The sequence below is a fragment of the Pipra filicauda genome, unplaced genomic scaffold (genome assembly GCF_003945595.2).
Source record: "Pipra filicauda isolate LSUMZ 115617 unplaced genomic scaffold, ASM394559v2 scaffold181_size1560634_pilon, whole genome shotgun sequence".
NCBI lineage: Eukaryota > Metazoa > Chordata > Aves > Passeriformes > Pipridae > Pipra > Pipra filicauda.
In genome coordinates this window covers 175247-196983 of record NW_024104289.1, presented here as the reverse complement: position 1 = coordinate 196983, position 21737 = coordinate 175247, and the positions used below count along the sequence as shown (strand labels likewise).

General features: G+C 45.1%; 2 protein-coding genes across 2 annotated transcripts; one reads left to right on the top strand and one right to left on the bottom strand.

Moving 5' to 3' along the window:
* The first annotated feature begins 688 nt into the window (after nt 1–688).
* REP15 (RAB15 effector protein) lies at nt 689–1460 on the top strand. The gene is given in 2 exon segments (XM_027711691.2): nt 689–1098; nt 1101–1460. Coding segments are annotated over 2 exon segments (750 nt in total). The 5' UTR covers nt 689–708.
* Nucleotides 1461–4086: 2626 nt separating this feature from the next.
* Nucleotides 4087–20758, bottom strand: LOC113983003 (NADH-cytochrome b5 reductase 3). Its single transcript, XM_027711721.2, has 9 exons — nt 20676–20758; nt 17027–17158; nt 13556–13628; nt 11238–11344; nt 10329–10458; nt 9367–9450; nt 9162–9247; nt 6942–7041; nt 4087–6390 (listed from the first exon to the last, which is right to left on the bottom strand). Exons 1-9 carry the CDS (start codon nt 20694–20696, stop codon nt 6218–6220), a joined length of 906 nt encoding a protein of 301 aa, XP_027567522.1. The 5' UTR covers nt 20697–20758; the 3' UTR covers nt 4087–6217.
* Nucleotides 20759–21737: the final 979 nt, after the last annotated feature.

Sequence of the window (21737 nt, the reverse complement as noted above, 5' to 3'; positions counted from 1 at the left end):
ACTTTGGGGTTTTCATTTGCAGCAAGAGCTTTTTATTTGTAGCTGTATTTGATACTTGTGCATGGGGGTGCATTGACTGACTGAGCTTCCTTGAGATAATCCAGTTACAGGCAGGAACAGCAGGAGCTTCTCAGTTGGGCCAGAAGTCCAGCTGAGTCTGTGTACATTGCCATGGACTACTGACAGGAGCAGCAGGTAATCCTGGGATACAGGCAACATCCCATCAAAAATGATCACATCATTTCAAGTACCCTGTAGCAGTCTTCAGGGTTGGATGCATCCCCTTCTCTAGGTGCTTAAAAGAAAAAGGTTGTTTCATCTCAAGGAAACACCCAGTAGTGCCAATAAAGTGGCTTCTCTGTAATAGTCCTAGAAAGGAGATCAAAGGAGATAAGATCAGACTGGAGGGAGATAACATCAGCTGGAATGGTGCCAGAATTAACAATAAGGAAAACAAGCACAGGTGAATTCAGTAGGTGTGAAAGTTACTGGGCCTGTTGGGCTGGTTGGTGCTCAGTCAGCTGTGGAGAAACACACCCAGGAGAAAGCCTGTTTGCCCCGTGGGCTCACAGAGCTCAGCTCTGCCGCTGCTACCACTGTCACCTGGAAAGCAGCAGGTACCCATGTGCATGATAAACAGGTCTGGCTGAGCCCAGCACCTGCAGAACCTTTGTTGGAAAAGGAAGGGACTTCCACAAGGCTGTCTGCATGTGGAAACGACCTTCTCTGGCACAGAAAATGGGCCAGAAGGCCTCCCAGGAGGACAGCCAGGAGGACAAGGCTGAAACTCTGCTCATCTGCGACGTCTTCAGCCAGGGTGTGCTCCACGCTTCTCAGAGGCTGAAGGACTATCTTGGTTTTGTGGATCCTCAGAGCAAATTCCAGCCAGCCACAAACACGCTGAGTGAGATCTTTTTGGTCAACTTCATCAGCTTCTGCATGGAGAAGGGAGCAGAGGAGCTCATTGTGACCAGCAAAATGACCAGGCAGCAGTCCTGCCTCTTCGGGGTGGACTGGATCTGGACTCTGTCTGGAGCTGACAAGCAGATCAAGCTTCAGATCGCCGTGCACGCTCTGCAGCTGGCAGAGCTTTTCTGTGCGGCCCCGCGGAGGAGGAGGAGGAGGAGGATTGCTGCCGGGAAGCCGCGCTGGCAGACGAGTGCTTCCAAAACATGAGCTGGTTCGGGAAGCTGGCAGAGTTCTGCCGCCTGGTGGGGCAGGACTGCCTGGGCTTGTTCGTCGCTTTCGGCGTGCCAGGGAAGCCCAAGGACATCCGAGGAGTCCTGCTGGACAGTATTGCCAGGGAGGAGCAGAAATGCCGCCTGTCGGGCAGGAACGCGCTGCGGCAATTTGTGACCGGCACTGATAGCACCCTGCCCACGAAGGACATGCTGGAAAACTGCCTGGGCACAAACAGTGGGCTGAGGGAGGTGGGCAACGTGTACACAAACTTTGTGTAAACAGCAGAGGCAGCACAGGCTGTGTGAGGCTCAGCTCTGCCTCCCTCTCTTTTCTCCTCACACGCCATTCCCCCTACCTCCTTCTTCCCCACCTTCCCCCCCGACCCGTCGCATTCCCTGAGCTCCTGCAGGAACCAAGCTGACTCAGTCTCTCCAGGTTTTAAAGCAACAGGACAGGCCTGCCAGAAAAAAAAATGTTTATAGAAGGCATGTTGTTTTTCCAGAACATTTTGTTCACCAGACATTGAGTCTTGGCTGGAGCTGGTGAAAGGTTTATCAGCCAGATCCTTAGGGAGGTCCTGGTAGATTTGACTCATAGCCTTTGTTTGCTGTGTGGCAAATTTTTTTCTGTACTAGGAGGGTGAGTCTGTACTAAAGAAAATGTTCTGGTGCTGGCCAAAGTGTAGCACTGAGTGTGAAGGACGATACCAGGGCTCAAAAACGCTGGCTAGGAGGAGGCAGCTGGTTCCCAACTAAAAGGAAAAGCCCCTTCCAGCACTAGAAATTGGCTCTGTGAGAAACCTGTTAATTACCTGCCCCTAATTGGTGCCAAGCTCTGGAGGGCCTTAGAGCTGTGAGCAAAAAGCAGGGCTGGGCCCAGCTGCAAAGTGTTTTCTCACTGAGTGGCTGTGGCAGGGCAAGGTGTGGCAAAAGGCAGGGGCAGGTGTTAAGGGAAACTTGGAAAAAAACAAGCAGTGCGGACAAAAACCAGGCCTGAGGTGGATGGGAGTCTTTACTTTTCAGAGGCAGCTCCTGACCACTCAAGCAGAGATCAAAAATCTGGAGGAGGCAAGAGTATTTCACTTGGAATTTGTTTTCAGAGGCTTAGGAGCCGATTGTGTTTATGGACTTGATTTATTCCATTTCCCTCAGCTTTTAGTGGACTAAGTGAGGCTCTTGGATCGTACAGTTATAATTACTTTCTTTCAGCCCCTGTTAACCAGTGAAGAAGGCCCTGATCCATTTCCAAACTGGTAAATTCACTTTGTTTACAGCTGTCTGAATAGTGTGGTCAGTGCAAAACTCCTCTGCCTGTAGTTTCCTTATAATTTCAGTCACTTTATTTACAGAACAAAAGGAATTTTGAAAGCTCATTCATCTTTTACTATTTCCTATTTGAATTTTAAGATGGGGGTAGCTGCAAGGACTAAGAAACACAGGCTGTTACTTGCACTGCCATTAAAAAAGAGCCTAAAGAGGCTGAGGCATCAGTGCCACAAGTGTTTGCAGCATTCCATGGCATAGGCAAGGAGCTGAAAGGGGAACTGAAGTAAGACCAGAGAACTGTGGAATTTTTGATGAGTCAGAAACAGAGCTGGGACTGGAGAATGGAGTCCTTTCAGTCCTGGAATAACTTGCTGAGATACAATAGTGTCATTGTATTTTGTGTGTGTGGCTGGGTTTGGTGGGATGGAGGGGACAGTTCTACTGTGTTACACAGACAACCTACTATGGGGATATGTGCAGGGAGAACCTCCAGGATTCAGCAGGATTGGTCTGTTGGGTTTTTTTCCTGTTTAAACTAACAGAACAATCAGTACTGGAGCAGGATTGATTGTTGTGTTAAAAAAAACCTGCAGAAAAGCTTTCTTTCATGTTAAATTAGTGTCAGTTCAGCTGTTCAGCTCTGTAGGAACACTGGATCTGTGAAAACTGCTTTACAGAGAGAGTAATCAGGCATTGGAATGGGCTACCCAGAGAGGTGGTGGATTCACCATCCCTGGAGATTTTTAAACGCAGATTGGACGTGGCACTGAGTGCCATGATCTAGTAAATGGACTGGATTTGGACCAAGGGTTGGACTCGATGATCTCGGAGGTCTTTTCCAACCCAATCGATTCTATGATTCTATGATTCTATTCTATGCTTGGGCTTTTGGATGTTTTGCATGCCTTTGAAGCACTGGAGAGGGAAGGGGAAAATCAAAATGCCTGTGTAGAGTTTGAACCATGGGAGTTACACATTTGGGCAGCTGCTGATTTATGTCCTCCAAAGGGACTCTGGTACCTCAGAGATGTCCCTGAGGCTTGATGTTTTATTTTGGGAGCTGGGGTGGCTGTGCCATACTCAGCTGGTCCAGAGCCCTGGCCAATTCCCAGGCCCAGGTGCCTGAGCTTAAACCCCCAAGGCAAACAGGCAAAGAATGGTGAAGATGCACCACAGAGCGTGTAACCCTGTAAATCTGACCATTCAGCCAAGCTGGGGCCTCAGCTCAGGTGACTCATAGCCATGCCCGGGCTCCTGCAACTGCACATGCTGATGGACCAGGTAAGGTGCAGCCCCCAGCCAGTGAAAGCCCACGGGAATTTCTGTAATAAATAACATCAGGAAAAGCCAAGTGAAGGGGTTGGGTTGCTTGGTTGCTTCCACTGCTGCAAGGACTTTTGTTTCTATGGTTGGCTCAGCTTAACAGCCTTAACTGCAAGAGATGATCTGGATAGAAGTTAATCACACTTGCAGGACTTTGCTGCAGCCCCTGCCAAAAAACTGAAGGAATACTCCTAATTACTAAATTGGCTCAAAGAAAATAATAAAAATAAAGTAAAATACGCAAAACCAACTTCTATCCTTGACTTGTTTAAAGGCTTTAGTACAGGGCCCTCAAGCAAAAGGGACTATGACACAGTTTTGGTTCATTAGATCATATAAAATCCCTCTTTTTATTTATTAAAAGAGCCTTATGTTGACAAGGAAGATGTACAAAATAAAGGTAAAAAGAGGAGGTTGGAGTGATAGGGAGGAAAATGGAGACAGGTCACTCCTTGATTCAGTATCTAAATACAGCAGTTTTTGACCAAGCTCAAACAAGAAGATTAACACTTGAGTAAACAAATCTTTTTTTTTTTCTCTTTTGAACCTTCATTCTATAGTATTTTACAGTTTGTCTCTTACAAGGCTGAAGATGATGTGCTCACACACAGGTGATTCACCTGCAAGATACTTTATTTCTTACACAGACATGAAAAAAAGCCAGTAGTTGAATGAACAGAGTAAATAATACAAAATAGTTGATGCATCATCAGCTCGAGGGTTCTGGTTTGGTTCTTTTAATAAGAAAACATGAAAAAAAAAAATCTGTGCATATCCCACAATGATACAAACCAGCAGCTTCTCTCCTATTTCTGCTTTTTGCCTTCCATAAAAGGGACTGAAACTTAAAACTTTAGTAGTATTTCAACTTTGGAGCATTGTATTAAAGAACAAGTTTCAGAAGCACAAGTCAAAAATTGAAGACTTGAGGCAAACACTGAATTAATAAAACTAATAACAGCATTATCTAGTTGAGGTTCCTTAAATTAACTGTATCTTCTCCTTTTAATTCTTGATGAAAAATGAACCTTTTAAATACACAGTACCCATCTATTGTACAGGCACAAAAGAAAACACAGTAAGCTATAACCTCGAATTCCTACTGAATCTTTAAAAATTGGTATTATACACTGACACTGTGACTGCACCCCACAGTACTTCAGACATGACTAAACTCCCTTTCAGTCACTCTGATGTCATCATCAGAAACAAGATTTTTAGTTTCCTAGACTGCCTGCAGGGCAGCTCTAACCTCAGCAGCATCTCTGCTGTTCAGGAGCAGAAGGTCCGGCACACAAGGTGCCTTAAATTTTCCTTTTTTTTCTGTAAAAAAGTGTATTAAAAAATAAAAGCTAGAGCTATAGTAAACAACTCCCAAGGAACAGCTTTAGATTCAGTGAGACATTTGAATTTGCTGTCAGTTTGGTGACTTAAGGCTGTTCCTGGGCATCCTTACCAAGCAAAACCCTCGGGAGCTTTTGCCTGAGCAACATGGGATGCATTCCACACCCAGAGCTGGCCTACCTGCCAAAACCCACCCTGGCAATGAAACCTGAGCTCCCTTAAGTCCAAATCCATCTCTGGGAAACAATGAACAAAAAAAATCCCATCCAGTTTTCACTCAGCATTTTTTTCACACACAGAACAACTGCTTTTGTTACCCCTGTGCCATCACCCGCAATTTAAAAGTAAATACAAAAGTATTTTTTTTTCAGTATTCCACACACTTACAAGCAAACAAATTCCAGGGATTTGTGGAACAGTGCCCAAAGCCTCCTGCCTTCTTTAGTTTCTTTTAGTGCCCAGGGATGAGAACTGGGAAAGTGTTTGCATTTAAGAGAGGCTGTTCCAAAATACAAAGGAAACGCATTTTGTATCACTGCCTGCCTCTCTGTCTTGATTAACAAGGCAGCTTGAACAGCTTCAGTCATAAATAGTTAATTGGCATCCTTCAACTCAACAAGCATCTTTAAACTGATGATGCAAAGACCATGGATACAAGGCAAACACTCCTGGCCCTCATACTGTACAAGCTCCTCAAGGATTATAATTTGGCATAAGCAACATGAATAATCCACCACATTCTATTACTTCCATAGTTCATACCAAATAAAATCCTGGGTGTGCACAGTGTTAGGAAGTTAATCTGCCTGATTACAGAGCTAAGAAAAAGCATAAATGAGTGTGTGCTGCCCTGAGCAGCCGCACTGTGTTCCCTGGAGATGGAGCACACAGAGCACGAGGCACCACTACCTGTCCAGGCACAGCTTTAGTACAGCTGAGCTTGTGTGTCTTACTTGCCAGAGAGTCAGAAAATAAGCAGCATTTTTAAGGTAAATGTAGCTTCCCAGCACTGTGCATCAGCCCCCTCTGTAACTTTGTCCTGTTCCTTGTTAAATGGTTTTTTCCTTCCCTTCTCCATAAGATCTCTGAATTACCAGTCGTCTTTAGAAGGAGAACCTCATGTCCTTGGAGTAGCCCAGTTTGTCCAGGTTGGGAATGCAGGCATACTGGATCATTGGAGGGGGTCCACACATGAGGATCAGAACATCGTTTTGAGGTGGGGGTAGGTGATCTCTGATCATCTCTTGGTTCACAAATCCTTGGCTGTATTCCCAACCTGTTAAAAAAAAAAAAAGAAAGTGGGGAAAGGGGAAAAAAGAGGAAAAGACAGACACAGGTCACTTTAGAAAGGAGCAGTCCAGCTGATAAAGTTGTTCCTGGTTGGAAAATGCTCACAGTGATAATCAGTTATACTGGGATATAATATAGTGAGGTCATGGGTGTAACCATCACATTCCCAGTCCTGGATGTCAAAAAGATTCTGACCCAAACCTTTGGGCACAGTAAGACTGACAGTTTTTTCTCCTAGTTTTGGTCTGGTTTCACATATGAGAGTGAAAGTCTGCAGAACAATCTTCAGGGGGGTCTCAGGTCAGTTCAAAATTTCCAAATATCAAAGAAAAGAAACAGTGATCAGAAATTCCAGGAGGACACTAACTGCACCTCAGTGCATCCCTGTGTGAGGAATGATGCTACTGGGTGCATCCCGACATTCATTAGGCAAGCAATCGATCATTAAACTCAGGAATACACAGTGACATGCATGTCTCCTGTGAAACATGTGCATTAATACTCAGAAGTCACATGAAGTGGCAGTTTAGCTCTTACTTTCGGGTGCTTTGTCCACCGTGTACCAGCACTTAAAGCGACTGGGATTCTGAGCCTGGATCTCCTCCAGCTCGGAACGCAGCAGGATATCCTTCTCAGTCTGCAGGATGAGGAAAACAATGATCACACACTGCATCTGAGTGCAGCCCTCACATGACCACAGAGCAGCAGCTACTCTACGAGTCCTGAGAGATGGAACAGATGATTCAACTCTGTTTTACAGGTTGAAGAGAGCAAACACAAGTTATTTCCATGCCTATCCTGTGGCAGAGCTAATAAAAAGGGTCATAATAACTTTCCCAAATCCTGACCATGCCATGCCTTCCCTCTAAAAATGAAACAAAGCAGAACTTGGATCCAAACACAGAACCACCACCTAATCAGGGAATCAGAAGAATAAAGCCCTTTTTAGCACTATTACAAAAGCAACTTTAATCAAAAAACTAATCATGAATGCACAGAAATACCTCCCTTTCACCTTTGCCAATTCAAGCATCATCAGCATTGCCATATGCAGACTGCTTGGTTTTTAAAAAGGATGTGGAACAAATAACCAAAAGGGTATCAAGTTCTGGTTGGAAGAACAAATGCTACCCAGAGTATTAAGTTTGCTCCTCCCTGATGCAACATCATTGAAGGCCAGAAGAAAGCCTTATTTCTGTATGAACAGCTGCAGTCTGAGCAGGAAGGGAAAGGGTATAGACTAAAAGTGGTGCCATCCTCTGCAGCCTCAGTAATCTGGCACTGAGATCACTGCTATGTCTGTAACCGGGAGGGTGAGGAGGAATGTGCCAGCAGCTATTCCCAAAAAGGTGCCTATTCCTGGAGCACCTACAGCTGCAGGTCCAGAAAAGCTATTACTGGGTCTGACCAATTCAAAGAGTGACAACCAGCACAGCAGGAGCCCATGTACATTGTTTTAAATATGTTAAAATATTTTAAATATTTAAATATTTTTTATAACTGCCTTCTATTTGTGCAGTTACTGGCGCAAGGACTAGAAAGCCTTGGACTGATGTTTACCCAGCCTGTTGCTCACACACAGGGAATTGTTCCTCCAGCCCTCCCTCCAAGCAGCACTGAGTTTTCTGTGTTACTAAAGTAGCTCCAGCCCTGTGTTAGTCATCCTGAATTACTCACAGCAAACCTGCCTGCTCTGACACCACTGCACTTCATGCCAACTCGTAAGGCTTGGCAGAGACCAGCTGCTCCAGCCAGTAGCAGAGGGCACTGGCAGGGCTCCTCAGGAAAGGGAATCTTGGCACTTGGATAATAGCTTGTGGGCAGAAAAATCTCAGGTTGTAACTCAGCTATCACAGAATCACAGAATATTAGAATGGCCCGGGTTGGGAAGGACCTTAAAGATTATCTCATTCCAATCCCCCTCCCAAGGGCAGGGAAACTTTCCACAAGCCCAGGTTGCTCAGAGCACCATCCAATCTGGCCTGGGACACTTCCAGGGATGGGGCAGCCACAGCTTCTCTGGGCAACCTGTGCCAGGGCCTCCCCACCCTCCCAGGGAAGAATTTCTTCCTAATATCCACTCTAAGCCTACTCTCTGTCAGTTTGAAGTCATTCCCCCCTTATCCTGTCACTCCAGGCCCTTGGAAATAGTCTCTCCATCTGTCTTGTGGGCTTAGATATGGTACAAATGAAATGAGGACACACTGAATGTGAGAGGAGAGAGGAATAATAGAGAAGAGCCTAAAGAAGCTAAAAAACACAGGCAGGAAGTGAGGCTCCCCACAAATAATGACTCATAATCCAGAAACAAATACTTATTAGATGGAGATATTCAAAGCCTCACCTAAAGTGTCCTCAAAGAGGAAGACCCCACATGCAAACCCTGCTACAAAGCTGGGGAGTCAAAGTTGCTGAAGGAGACAAATATCCACCTCTGTCACGTTTCCACTAACAAAGACAGCTCTGAAAGTCTGCCCAAAACGTTAAACAACTTGCCCAAAGGAATGCAGAGAAAACACTCATGAACTGGATTAGAAGCAGAGCAATGAGTCACAGGAAAACAAGCATTTGGGAGGAAAGTGGCATTTCTGTAGCAATGCTAAAATCCCAATTGTTTGTAGTGCTTTTATATGGCAAGTTGTCAACATCTCAGTTCACTTCTCCCCTCAGGGTTTGTATTTCTGTACCAAGGTTCCTCAGAAAGGATTTCTGCTAGTTAAGTAAAACTTCACAGACAGAAAAAAAGGAGAGAATTACCTGATTAGCAAACAGCAGCTGACAAATGGTGGGGTCATCTTTGTCTTTCATGATTGCTTTAATGATCTGCAGCATTGGGGTTATCCCTGGGAGAGAAAGGCATGTCAGTGATGTGAGAGTGTGAAGGAGCAAAAGAAAGGATAAGTGAGAGAAAATGTATCTCCCAGCTCTTAGAAACCAGGGGTGAATCCTTATAGATACATACCAGTCCCACCTGCAATCATCCCCACATATTTCACTGTCTTAGTAACTGGGTCAGCTTTCTTTTCTGGCCGAATATCAAACTTGCCTGAAGAGAGAGGAGATGCAAAACATTGAGGAAAGCAGCAAACACCGCCTGTTATCCCTTTCCAATCCCTAATTGCCTTTGTTTCAGCCCCGTCACCTTTCCCTCCCAGCAAACAGCAAAGGTGAAGATGTCACGAATCAAAACAAATCCTGCAAGATGATGAGAGGTTGTAAGACATGTGACAATAACACTGACATGGGTTATTACTTACTCCTGACATCAAGACATCACTACCTGTACTTCTGTTTGCTCATATCCCATACCCCCAGTGATATTCGGAAGCCCAGATTCTGGAAAAAGTTCTACAGAAAGGAATTAATCTGCTCAGGGAGTTTATTTATCCTGTGCAGATTATTTTAAGGGGCAACCTGAAATATGCAGGGTGTGTATTTTGTATATTTTGTGTATTTTTTCTATATTTTTCTCTTTTTGAGATGATTTGGCAGTTTCAGTCAGATCTGACAGAGAGCTTGAAACTCCCCAGAATGTTGTATTTGTTGTATTCATACCCCTCTTCATCCAGGATAGCATGAATACTACATACAAAGCTCTGGAAAGTCACGTGTTGGGAGTTCTGCTGCTCACAAAACTGCCAGAAGGTTTTTGTGACACACTGAGGGCTGCACTGTGCCAAAGTGAGTTATTTTATATTGACACAAAAGTCCTGCCTGCTCCTAAAGTTCATTTGCTCTTGGGAAATTAGCACTGGGCAGTGCAAATGCCAAGTGTTTTTATCAGTGTATAAACTATGGCCATGACAACAGGGAGAAAATTCCCTTGTTTGAGAACAATATCAATAACAAGCACTTCTATAGTAGTAAGTAATTTTTCCTGTATTATTTACTCTGGATAAGTTATATCTTTCAAACCAGCCTTGCCTTTTCCTTTGTAGACAAGTAGGCCACTTGGTCCTCTGAAGTCAATGGTGTCCCCTATTTTCAGGCTGTCCAAGTACTGAGACATCTTCCCCCCATCAGGAAACTTTGGGTGGACACCTCTGAAGTAGATCTGTTAAAAACAACAATGAAGGAATTGATCTCACAGCTCAAAGATGAGCATTTGCCCTTCAAATATTTAGGTTTATAGGAATAATAATATATTTAGGTAATATTTATACACATAGTCCTCATGCAAAGAACATAATTACTCCCTAAAGAAATATCAGTGCAGATCTGACTGACAAAAAGAAGATTAAAATACCACTCTTGCCCCAGTTTTTGGACACAGACTGGCAATTTCTCCATTGTATTTCTGTAACACAAAAAGTTTCAATAATAATCAGCATGATTTACACCCAAGTTCAAAAAGGGTAGAAAAAATAAAGAAAAAAGCCCACACCAGGAATTTCAAAAAGTAAAATTCTGAGAGCGAGTCCAGTGCAGATATTAATATTTTAAATTCCTGTCAGCTTTAAATGACAGGTAGCCTAGCTAGGTAATCTAGCTACCAGGAGACAAAACAAAAGGACATTATCCTAAGACTTAAAATCACATTCTTACCAATTAAATCAGTCATTCACACTGCTTGGATCAGTAACAATCATGATCACTGTTCTCAGTGATCATAATGACCATATTACATCAGCTTCAGAAGCAGCTGACCATCCAGGCAAGGTTAATTTCTTATTTCAAAAGGATTAAAAAGTGTTTGAACATCTGCAGGTCTCCCCAGATTGTGGAAAACTGCAATATGGGAGTACAGGAAATGATGCAGCATCTCAGGAGACACTAAAGAGGTGTCTGCAAAATGCCTGGTGGGTTGTAGGTAACAGAGCATGACATTCTCACCTTGACAACAAGATCCACAAAGCCCTTGTCATCATCACTGGAGACTGGAGTGTAAGGTCTGACAACCAGAGCTCCATCGATCCGTGCAGACAGGTAGATGTGCTGCCCTGCAGGCAGGGAAGTGAAAAAAGCCATTTTCTTTCAAAAGATTTTTATTCTATGGATGTCCACTGTACACGGACTTCAAATGCAGCCTCAAAGTTCTCCTAACTACCTTATTTTGGGGCATCACTTCTTCCTCTCTCACTTTCCTGACACTGTAACACCTTGCCAGAGTTGTTAACCATGCACAGATTTTACCTGCAAGGGCAGACAACTCTGCTGTCAATTTTATGTGTCAGTCACATCTCTTCTGGCACCTTCATGTACTTACATTTACCACAGCCCTAAATGTACGTGAGATCTTGCAAAAGATGTGATTTGCCTTGTACAGACAAGTAAAAAGGCCACAGGAGGGGAAACCTGTCCAGTGCTGTTCACACCTCTTTATTAACTCAGTGTAACTAACAGATTAATAAGTGTTCTTATTTTGACCACAGATCCCCCACATCTTCCAGGAGGTCTCTTTGCTAAGGCTGCCCAGACACAAACCCCTTTTCTAACCCTGCTACTCCTCCAGTTTAACATGTGAATGCAGTGATCACATTTCCACCTGTCACACATTCTCTGAACTCTCTAGAGTAGTTTCTTTTCTCAATGTCAACATTTTTTTCTGAAAAAAAATATAAATTAACATCTAAGAAAGGTATTCTTATAAAATTCCAACACTCTGAAGAGATCCAAGTGAAGAATAACTGAGGGGAAGGCAGAGGGGGATTTGTTTTTTATTATTTTATCACAGCTAGGTCAACAGAACAAACTATCACCCCTGCCTGTTATGGGAACACAAAGAGGGGATTTTACCACGAGCTGCTCTGTGAAATATCATAATAACCATATTCCATCAGCTTCAGAAGCAGCTGACCATTCAGGCAAGGTTAATTCCTTATTTCAGGAGGATCACAAAGTGCAGGCAAAGCAGTGGGTGGATGAAGATGTGCTACCTGGTGACCAGGGAAATGAGCAACCACAACTCACCTGAAGCTGTACACGGACAGAGCGTAAGGGTCGTTCCTATAACCCCCTCAGCAAAGCCTCCACACATCTGGCAGCACAGGGAAGACCTGTTCCTCCTCCAGGCAAGGAGTGGCCCCACTACCCCCTCCTCCCGGAACAGAGCTGTGGTGACCACTGCAGACTGTCAGCCTGGGCTGCTCTTGGGGCACATCCCACAAGAATTGGTACAAACTCAGAAAAGGGGTTCCTCCCAGAGAGAAAACATGCCTTAGGCTCTTACTGGTTAGAGCTTTTCCCTGCCCTGATAGGACATTGGCAGCCTACTCGTGGGGCCACACGCACACAATCCCCTCTCCCTCGGGATGAATTTTCCAGTGTGTTTTCCTACAGCGCTCCAGCTGGTGGGAACTAGTGCTGGTGCTGGACTAACCATGCAGAGCACACACACTGGTACCTGTCCCACAGCTGCAGCTCTGCTGCTCCTTCCTGCTTTTCCACCCTCACTGGCTTCCAGCTCTCTCTGCTTCCCAAATCTCACCCAGCAAACCACTCCTCAATGTTCCTTATGGGCAAGGGAGGGAAAAAGGCTCCTGGCTTCTTAAAGGGATCAAGAGATTGATAACACCCTAGACAAGAGGGAACTTCACCCCGTGGGCTGGAATGCTGGAAAGGTGCTGACAACAACCACAAAGCACCTGAGCCACAGATCATTTCAACAGCTTGTTAAAGCAGAATTCACTATTAAACACAAGCCACAATTAAATGCTTTTTATACAAGCAGTAGCTTGTATACAATGGCACTAAGATATTATGGAAGGCAAGTCCTATGGAAGCAGCTGCCCCACAGGGATTGACAAATTCCATGAGACTGGCTGCAAATTCAGAAGTGAGGAGGAGATCATCTGGTGAACCACTGTGTGTTAGAGGAGAAGTAGCTCAGAGTGGTGCCCCAGGGGCTGGAAAGGGATCAAGCACCACAGGAAAATTTCCAGCTGAGACTGGAAAAATACAAGTAAAGACCAGTGTTTGTTTGTGTTCCCTTCAGGGAAACAAGCTGGATGTACGCTCCCTGTAAGCACACAGATTGCAGACCCTGCAGATTACACACAGCGTGAGGATAATCTTGCAAAGCTCCAAATACCAGCTCAAGCCACAGGGAGAGTATTGAAAATTCAACAGCTCAAAACATAGGGAAAAAAAAATCCCCATAAAATCTATGGTAGGATAATTAACAACACTTGGATTCTTTCTAAGGAACGTACCTAAAGGGAGACCCAGGACATGCTCCATGGAAGGGAGAGCAAATCGGAATCTTCTTGTGTCGTGACTAACTTCCTGAAAGGGGAAAATGAAAAGAACAAAAAGCTGTGTTGTTGGGATTTAAAGTCTGTGATTTCACTTGTAAAATCAACACACTGGTTTGTGTTGGCCTCCTGCAGGATTAAGTATCTGGGGGAGAGCAGCACCCCAACTGAAATTTTTGCACAAATATGAACTCTGAGGTCAACTTTTCCTTCAACTCCCTGAAAACTTCTCTCAAAATATTTGAGAAGTAATACAGAATTAAAAATAGAAATAAGTACTGTTCTGCTGTATATTTAAAATGTGAATACCAAAAGTTAATAACCCTCATACGCAGATTAAGAATAAATAACTTTCTAAATATTATGAACATTTACACTGCCTTCCACAGAAGGCCACAAGATAAAATTTAATTAGTTGTTCAATTCTCATTTTAAGTTTAAATATGCAGTAGTTCAAGGCCAAGATATTTTGATTTTGATCTCTCAAAATCAGATGAAGTAACTATTTCAATGCAGAAGATGATTTCAGAAGACACCAGTGGCTGTCAAGATTAGGAAGTAGCAACCTTGCTCCTTTTGCTATGCTAAGAGCCTTAAAAATATTTTCCCTGTAAAAACTGAACTAACCTGTAAATAAAATTGAAAAGAGCACTATATTTAGATATAAACTCTATTATAAAATTATGACAATATATGCAGTCCAGATAGGATAATTATTCTAATCTTTTACCAGGAAAGTCATACCTTGAACAAAATTGTGGCAATAAGTACATAAAATGTTATTTCTTATGCTATGTAAGTTTTATATTTTAAAAATCAGGTCCTATTCATGGGAATGGAAAACACAGCAAAGAAAGACAGAAAGACACAGCACAGAGCTTAATGCCTCATCCAGTGACTTCCTTTTTTAAAAGCCCTATGGGACTAGAGGAAATTTCATGAACATTCCATAAAATATTGTAATCCTTATTTGTTTATTTATTTGTTTTTAAAATAACCAATGGAGACAGATTCCTTCCTCATCAGAGTTTACTTCATCTTCCCTTATTCTGCTCACACTGATGAAATTTTCTTCACAACTCATTTTAAGGTAAATCCTGAAGGAAAATGGAACTAATTGGCAGTCAAAAAAGGGCTTCTCTGTACTTACATCTACTCAGGAGCAGTAACTTCCGTTAGAAATTCCTCTAGAAAGACAACTGCTATGGAGTTAACACTGCTGCTTTCACACTGACTTCTGCTGTTCCTGAGTGGAAATTTCAGCATCAGCTTCACCACTTCAAAGCTGGATTTTGCCAATACTCCTGTATTTTTATTATGCTGTCTTTACCCTCATACAGAAAGCAGCAAGTTCTGAATTCCCATTTAATCATCTCATCAGTTAAAGTTGGGATGGCTCAGCTGAAGGTGACTGAACACAAGTATTTTGGTGCATCACAAGAGGCAACTGTGAGAAACACTAAGAGTCTCCAGACATTCCTAATACCGAGATCAGTAAGGTTGTGCCTCTGCTCTCTCCCACAGGCAAGACACTGAGCCAGCCATTCTGCAAGCTGGGAGTCAAGGCTGCGTTACAGACAGCCTTGAATCGGGATGCAGGAGCAATTTCCAGCATGGGATCACTTTGGCTGCGTTCCCCAATGCCATCCCTTGTCATTGCCCTGAACTCCTGAAAGCCCTTGGCCAGGCACTCCTGTCTAAAGTTGCAAATGCAAAGCTGGAGGGCAGTTTTTGCAGGCTGGTGCATTGCTGAAGCCACTGAAAGGCAACCAATGAATGATGCTCACCATTATAAAACCAACCAACCAGACTGAAGTTGTTGGGTTTTTAAGGCATAAATTTAGTTAGCACACCTAACTATATTATGACATATTTTTTTCTTGTGTTAAACACTAGGAAGCAGCCTTGGGACCCCTATTTCTCCATTCAAAAGATGGGAGGTATGGAATACTCAATTTGGGCACATTCATAGGATCACAGAATGGTTTGGGTTGGAAGGGACCTTAAAGATCATCCAGGTTCAACCCAGGGACACCTTCCACTAGCCCAGGTTGCTCAGAGCCAACTTGGCTTTCAACACTTCCAGGGATGGGGCAGCCACAGCTTCTCTAGGCAACCTGTGCTAGGGCCTCACCACCTCCCAGGGAAGAATTTCTTTCCAATATCCAATCTAAACCTACTCTCTGTCAGCTGAAGCCATTCCCCCTTGTCCTGTCACTCCAGGCCCTTGGAAATAGTCTCTCTCCATCTTCCTTGTGGGTTCCCTTCAGGTACTGGAAGGCCACAATTAGGTCACCCCAAAGCCTTCTCTTTCGCAGGCTGAACAATCTCAACTCTCTCAGCCTTTCCTCACAGCAGAGCTGCTCCATCCCTCTGATCATTCTGGTGTCCCTCCTCTGGACTTGCTCCAACAGGTCAGTGTCCTTTGACCTGGTTACATATGAGCTCTTCCTCCACCCTAATATCAATGAAAAGCATACAAAAATAACAAGAGTGTGAAAAAAAAAATAATCAGTATTTAGCAAAAAACCTGTGAATTCTCTTCTGTTCCAAACTAGTCCAGCAGAAACATGCAAGTAGTTGGACTGTCAGAAGCCTGTGCAGTGCCTCAGCTTCCCTTCCCTCCTGCAGGTCAAGCTGTACCTGCAGCCACGTGCTCCCATCTCATGAGAAAGCAGAGAGTATATAATAATAGAGTGGCTGCAGTACACATGGGAAATAAATTCCATAAGTACACATGGGATATAAACTCAGCAATGCAGCTCAGCCCAAGCCACAGGGAAGCTTTCAGTTCCCACGAAACCAGGATTTGGAATGGCAATGACTGTTTTCCTTGACAGGCAGAACAAGTGAAAGTCAATCTATCAGTGCACTGCCTACACCTCAAAAGCTCTGTTCCAGTCCAAAGTTCTTTTTATCAAAAGTCTTCTGATAAATTTCTGACTAGTTCATTGACTTAAAAAGTCAACACTAAAAAGATCCTCAAGTGTGACTTTACACCCAAAAACCCAGGATTTCTATCCCCAGGTTTATCCAAGGGGAACCTGGACTGTTCACCTTTGGTGGCTTTGGTCCCCTTCCCACAAGCTGAGTTACCAACTTCTGATGGCAAGATCCATCCCTGAAAGGGTCATGACTTTCCTCTGAAATCCTGGTTGAGCAGAGATTTCATTCTGTACTAGAAGGTACTTTTAACAAAGAGAAGCTGAGACAGCTCAGGTGCTGTCAAGGACTGTATGATTTAAACACCTTTCAATGATGTAAACACTTTTCTTCCTGTAACACATTAAAATACAACAATCTAGTACCAGGAATCAGTATCAGCATAGTTGTGTTCACCCTGCTGTGACATTACCCAAGATTTCAGAAGCTCTGAGCATTTCACAGTGTCCATAGATAGGTCATGCTCAGCACTCCACATGCACTTACCTCCTTATCAATCAGCCTCAAAGTGTACTTCACTTCAGGATCCTTCAGAGTGATGGCAGGATGGGGATTCCTGAAAATCCTCATGATGGTGGTGTAGATGAGCCATATTGGGTATGTCACAACCTGACGCAACTGCAGCAACACAGAAAGAGTGTTAGACTTGTGCACAATGAGAGCAAGTCATTTTAGTGAGAAGATCTGTGGTAGCATGACAGGACAATCCAGCCACCAAAAAAAAATAAAGGTGTTTCTTTGTACTAATATGAGCATGAAGAGGAAGTATTATTAAAAAATACCAAACAACAACAGACAAATACCAGCAAGTGTAACACAGAAATTTGCTTTATGAATACCTGGTGTTCAGTGCTGAGGCACTTGCAGTTGACCAGGATTCCCAGCTACTCCTCCCCTAAATGTCCCAGATGCTCACCCCCTACATCCCATGTCCCCCAGCCTCCCACTGGCACGTGCAGATTAGGCTGGAAGGGACCACGGTGGGTCATCTGGTCCCTGCTCCAGCAGGGTCATCCCAGAGCACATGGCACAGGATTGTGTCCAGACAGCTCTGGAATATCCCCAGTGAGGGAGACTCCACACCCTCTCTGGGCAATCTGTTCAGTGCTTGGTCACTGCACAGCAAAGAAGTTCTTCCTCATGTCCAGGTGGAACTCCCTTGGCATCAGTTCCTGCCCGAGGCCTCCAATTGCTGGGCACCCCCGAGCAGAGCCTGGTCCATCCTCTGCCCCCTCCCTGCAGACACTGACACACATGGATGAGGTCCCCTCTCAGTGTCTCCTCTTGAGGCTGAACAGCCCCAGATCCCTCAGCCTTTCCTGGTCAGGGAGATGCTACAGTCTCTGAATCATCTCCACAGCCTCTGCTGCCCACTGGGCAATGGGTCCCCCTGAAAGCTTTGGCCAGGGCCAGGGCTCCTGTCTCTGAGTGAGTTATTTGGGCTCCCTGGCCTCCCAGTGTCTCTGCTCCTCCATCCACAGAGAACAACTACTTATAAAAATTCTCTCAGACTCTGTAATTTGTTATTCAGTGCTTTAACAGAGGAGAGGTGGAAAGCATGACTAGAGCAAAAACCAAAAAGTGAGCTCACAGTCCTGCCTGGTTTGCTTTCACTTTCATTTCGTTTTAAAGGGACCTGACCGGTATTTCTGCAAGTGTGACAGTGGTCAGGAGACTATTTAAAAAAAACCAAAGAAACAAAAAACAAACCCAAACCGCTCCTACATTATTATTACTAGAACTGTGTAAGGGACAGCATAATTTCCCCCTTCTTAAGATGCTGCTGTAGGGGTTTAAAATGCATCGACACAGTGTACAGCTTCGGGACACACCATGCCATACCCACACACTGCATTTTTCACTTTTATTTGGAACAAACTGAAATAGCTCCACACATCTTGTTTGTGAAGAAGCTGAAGTTGATAGGAATGTTTTCCTTAACTCCCACAAATCCACTAGACTACTGCAGCTCCGGGAAGAACTTTTGTTACTGACACAAAAAAGGGGAAGTGAGGAGAGTTAAGAAAGCAACAGAGCAGCAAATAAACTCCCTAATGAGAATTCAGCAGGTGAATGAGACCTGGTAGCAACAGCAATCTGACTCTGAGGCAGATAGTGTTTCAAATGAAATATTCATGTGTCAAAATAGTTTCATTTACAAATGTGCCTGTCTAAAATGGACCAAAAAACTGCAAGCAATGCTGCTGTTGTCTGGCAAAAATGCAGTTGAAAATGGGAATTCAAAACCTCAGGCTCAGTCCCAACTCCAACATTAATGTCAGTATCACGACTGGGAAGGCAAGAGGAGGGTGGAGTTCAAACTGTCATCTCTGCAAGTCACTTTCTCCACCTGTGTGCAGAGGTAAATGTTTTCTCCCACCCTTGCAAATAATTTTCAGGTCATCAGTTGTCAAGCAAAAACTCCCACAGCTGTTCAATAAATGAGATTAACACACTGTCCCCAAATGTGCATCACCATCACTTTGTGAAGCAGTGAGTGTACTGGAACAGAATGCAGTTTGATTTTGACAAACAATCTGAACACAGCGTTTGCCTCGTGGAAGGTAATTTGTTATTCATGGTCAATTAGTGCAAAAGCCTCGTGGCATCTGGCCTAGAAAGAAACAGCACACCCACCAATTCAGATAATTTCAGTTCCCTACTCAGACACTATCAGCAGGTGGGCAGAGAAAAAAGGGGAAGAACTGAAGGCTGAATGAGTATAAAAAGTTATGCCTGCTAAGAAAAACATTCTCTGGGTTAAAAGTGATCAATAAACTCTCAGCATGGGGCAGACCAAAGTGTTAATGAAGATAACTGCACTGCATCCATGGAAGCTGCATCAGGTCTCCAGCAGCTGAGAGTGACTAGCTTGACCAAAAGGCCTGGAAATCACTAAATGAGGACCTGGTGACTCATCATTTCCAGCTGCACAAATCTCTGCTAACAGAGAACACAGAATTAGTAACTGAGCAGGAATTTTTATTCATGGAAACAGACCTCAGTGTGATAACAAAGAGAAAAACCATAGCATGGAGACTGCCAGCTGCTGGGGCGTGGTGAGCAGGGCACAGTTAAACACAGCTTCAGGCTGGACACTCCATCACCGACCTGCCCTACAAACACACAAATCAAACCCTGCTTTGGCATGAAAACCCTGTTACCCTCACCTCCAATTCCCCTCCCCACACTTCCTCATTCAAACCCTGTTTCTGAAGTGATCTTAGCTAGACAATCTTCTCATCTGTTTTAGAAAATAAGAGGATAAAGGGATTTCTTCACTTTTGCAGCTTCAGCATGTGCCTCATCTCCTTCCTTCAATGCATCTAACAAGAAGCCGTGCCCAAACGAGCACGTTTGCATCCAGCTCCGTCCTGCCCCTCTCACAAACCCAGAAGCGTTTGAGCAGGTACATAAGACAAAAGAAACAGGGATGAAGGTCTGGGGAAAGAGGGGAATGATGCATGGGAGAGATGACAGTGCTGCAGACCCCACCACTCAGTACGAATGATCATGGAATCACAGAATGGGGCTGGGTTGGAAGGGACATTAAAGCTCATCCAGTTCCAACCCCCTGCCACGGGCCGGGACACCTTCCACTAGCCCAGGTTGCTCCGAGCCCCGTCCAATCTGGCCTTGAACACTTCCAGGGATGGGGCAGCCACAACCTCGGGCAATCTGTTCCAGTGCCTCACCACCCTCACAGTGAAGAATGTCTTCCTAATATCCGATATAAACCTCCTCTCTTTCAGCTGATCCCGACGGAGGGAAAACCGCACCCCCGCAGCTGCCTGGCCGGAGGGTTCAGGGCCTCTGAACAACAACAGCACACAGTTATTCGTGGAGCCGAGGGCGGACAAACGCCACCACCGCCGGCACCACCACCACGGCGGGGGCCGGAGCCGCGGGAGGCAGCGGGGACACGCTGGGGCACCGCCAGGCCTCGGGTGTTCCGCGGGAGGAGCAGGGGGTGGGCAGGGGGGACGATACCGCACCGTGGGATGCAGGGACCGCTATGCTCCGCTGCCATGCCATGCGCTGCCATGCCATGCGCTGCCACGCCATGCTCTGCCACGCCATGCCATGCCATGCCATGCAATCCCGCTCCCGGTCGCAGCCGCTCCCCAGCACTCACCACGCTGAGCTGCGCCCCCATCGCTGCCCCGACAGACCCAAGGACACCGCCCTAGCCCACTCCGCCCCTTGACGTCACGGCGGTATGCGCCTCCCGCCCCGCCCCGTGACGTCACACTGCCGAGCTGAGCTCCCGCCCCCCTGACGTCACACCGGGCGGGAGCTGGCCGTGGCCGAGGGCAGGAATGTTCCCGCGGGCACTGAGGGGTTGCCAGTGTTGTGTTGTCACAGCCCTTTTGCCCTCTGTTAACTGCCTAAATAACCCCAGAGTCCGGTTAGTGACAGACGGCTCTTAGAATCATAGAATCAGTCAGGTTGGAAAAGACCTCCGAGATCGTCAAGTCCAACCCTTGATCCAACTCCGCCGTGGCTGCCAGACCATGGCACTGATGCCACATGCAGTCTCATTTTAAAAACCTCCAGGGATGGTGACTCCACCACCTCCCTGGGCAGCCCATTCCAATGTCTGATCACTGTCTGTATTTACAAATTCCTGCTAATATCCAACCTAAACCTCCTCTGGCACAGCTTAAGACCCTGCCCTCTTGTCCTAATTCTTCCCGAATTAAGGCACCAAGGAGACCGTGTGCTGAAGTCCATAGGACAGGTTTTATTTAACTAGTTACCACCCAGGGGTCCAGCGGTGTTCCGGTAGTCCTTCCTCACCCTGGGCTTCTCAGTGGTGGTTCCTGGGATCGTTTGAAACTTTTCATCATTCATACATGTTAGCAAAGGAGTTATACATCAAAAAAAGGAATTATTGCTCCTTGGCTACAAATGGCATAGTTCTCTTATTAATTAGTATTCTATCTTCTGTTGGTTAAATGATTCCCTCACTTCTTGTGCTAATTAGTCCACATGCTCCGTCTTCTTTTGGGTTGGTGGGTTTCTTGGGTCGATGGTCCGTGAGTCGGTGGTTGTGATTTCCCCCTCCTGGAATTACCTTTTGCCTAGTCAGAGCTGATTTCAGCACAGTTTCTGAGTTGGTTTTAGCAGTTTCTTCCTTATCTGGGGAGTTCTGCCACAGATGTCCTTGTGGCCCATAAATTCTGCATTCTCTGTG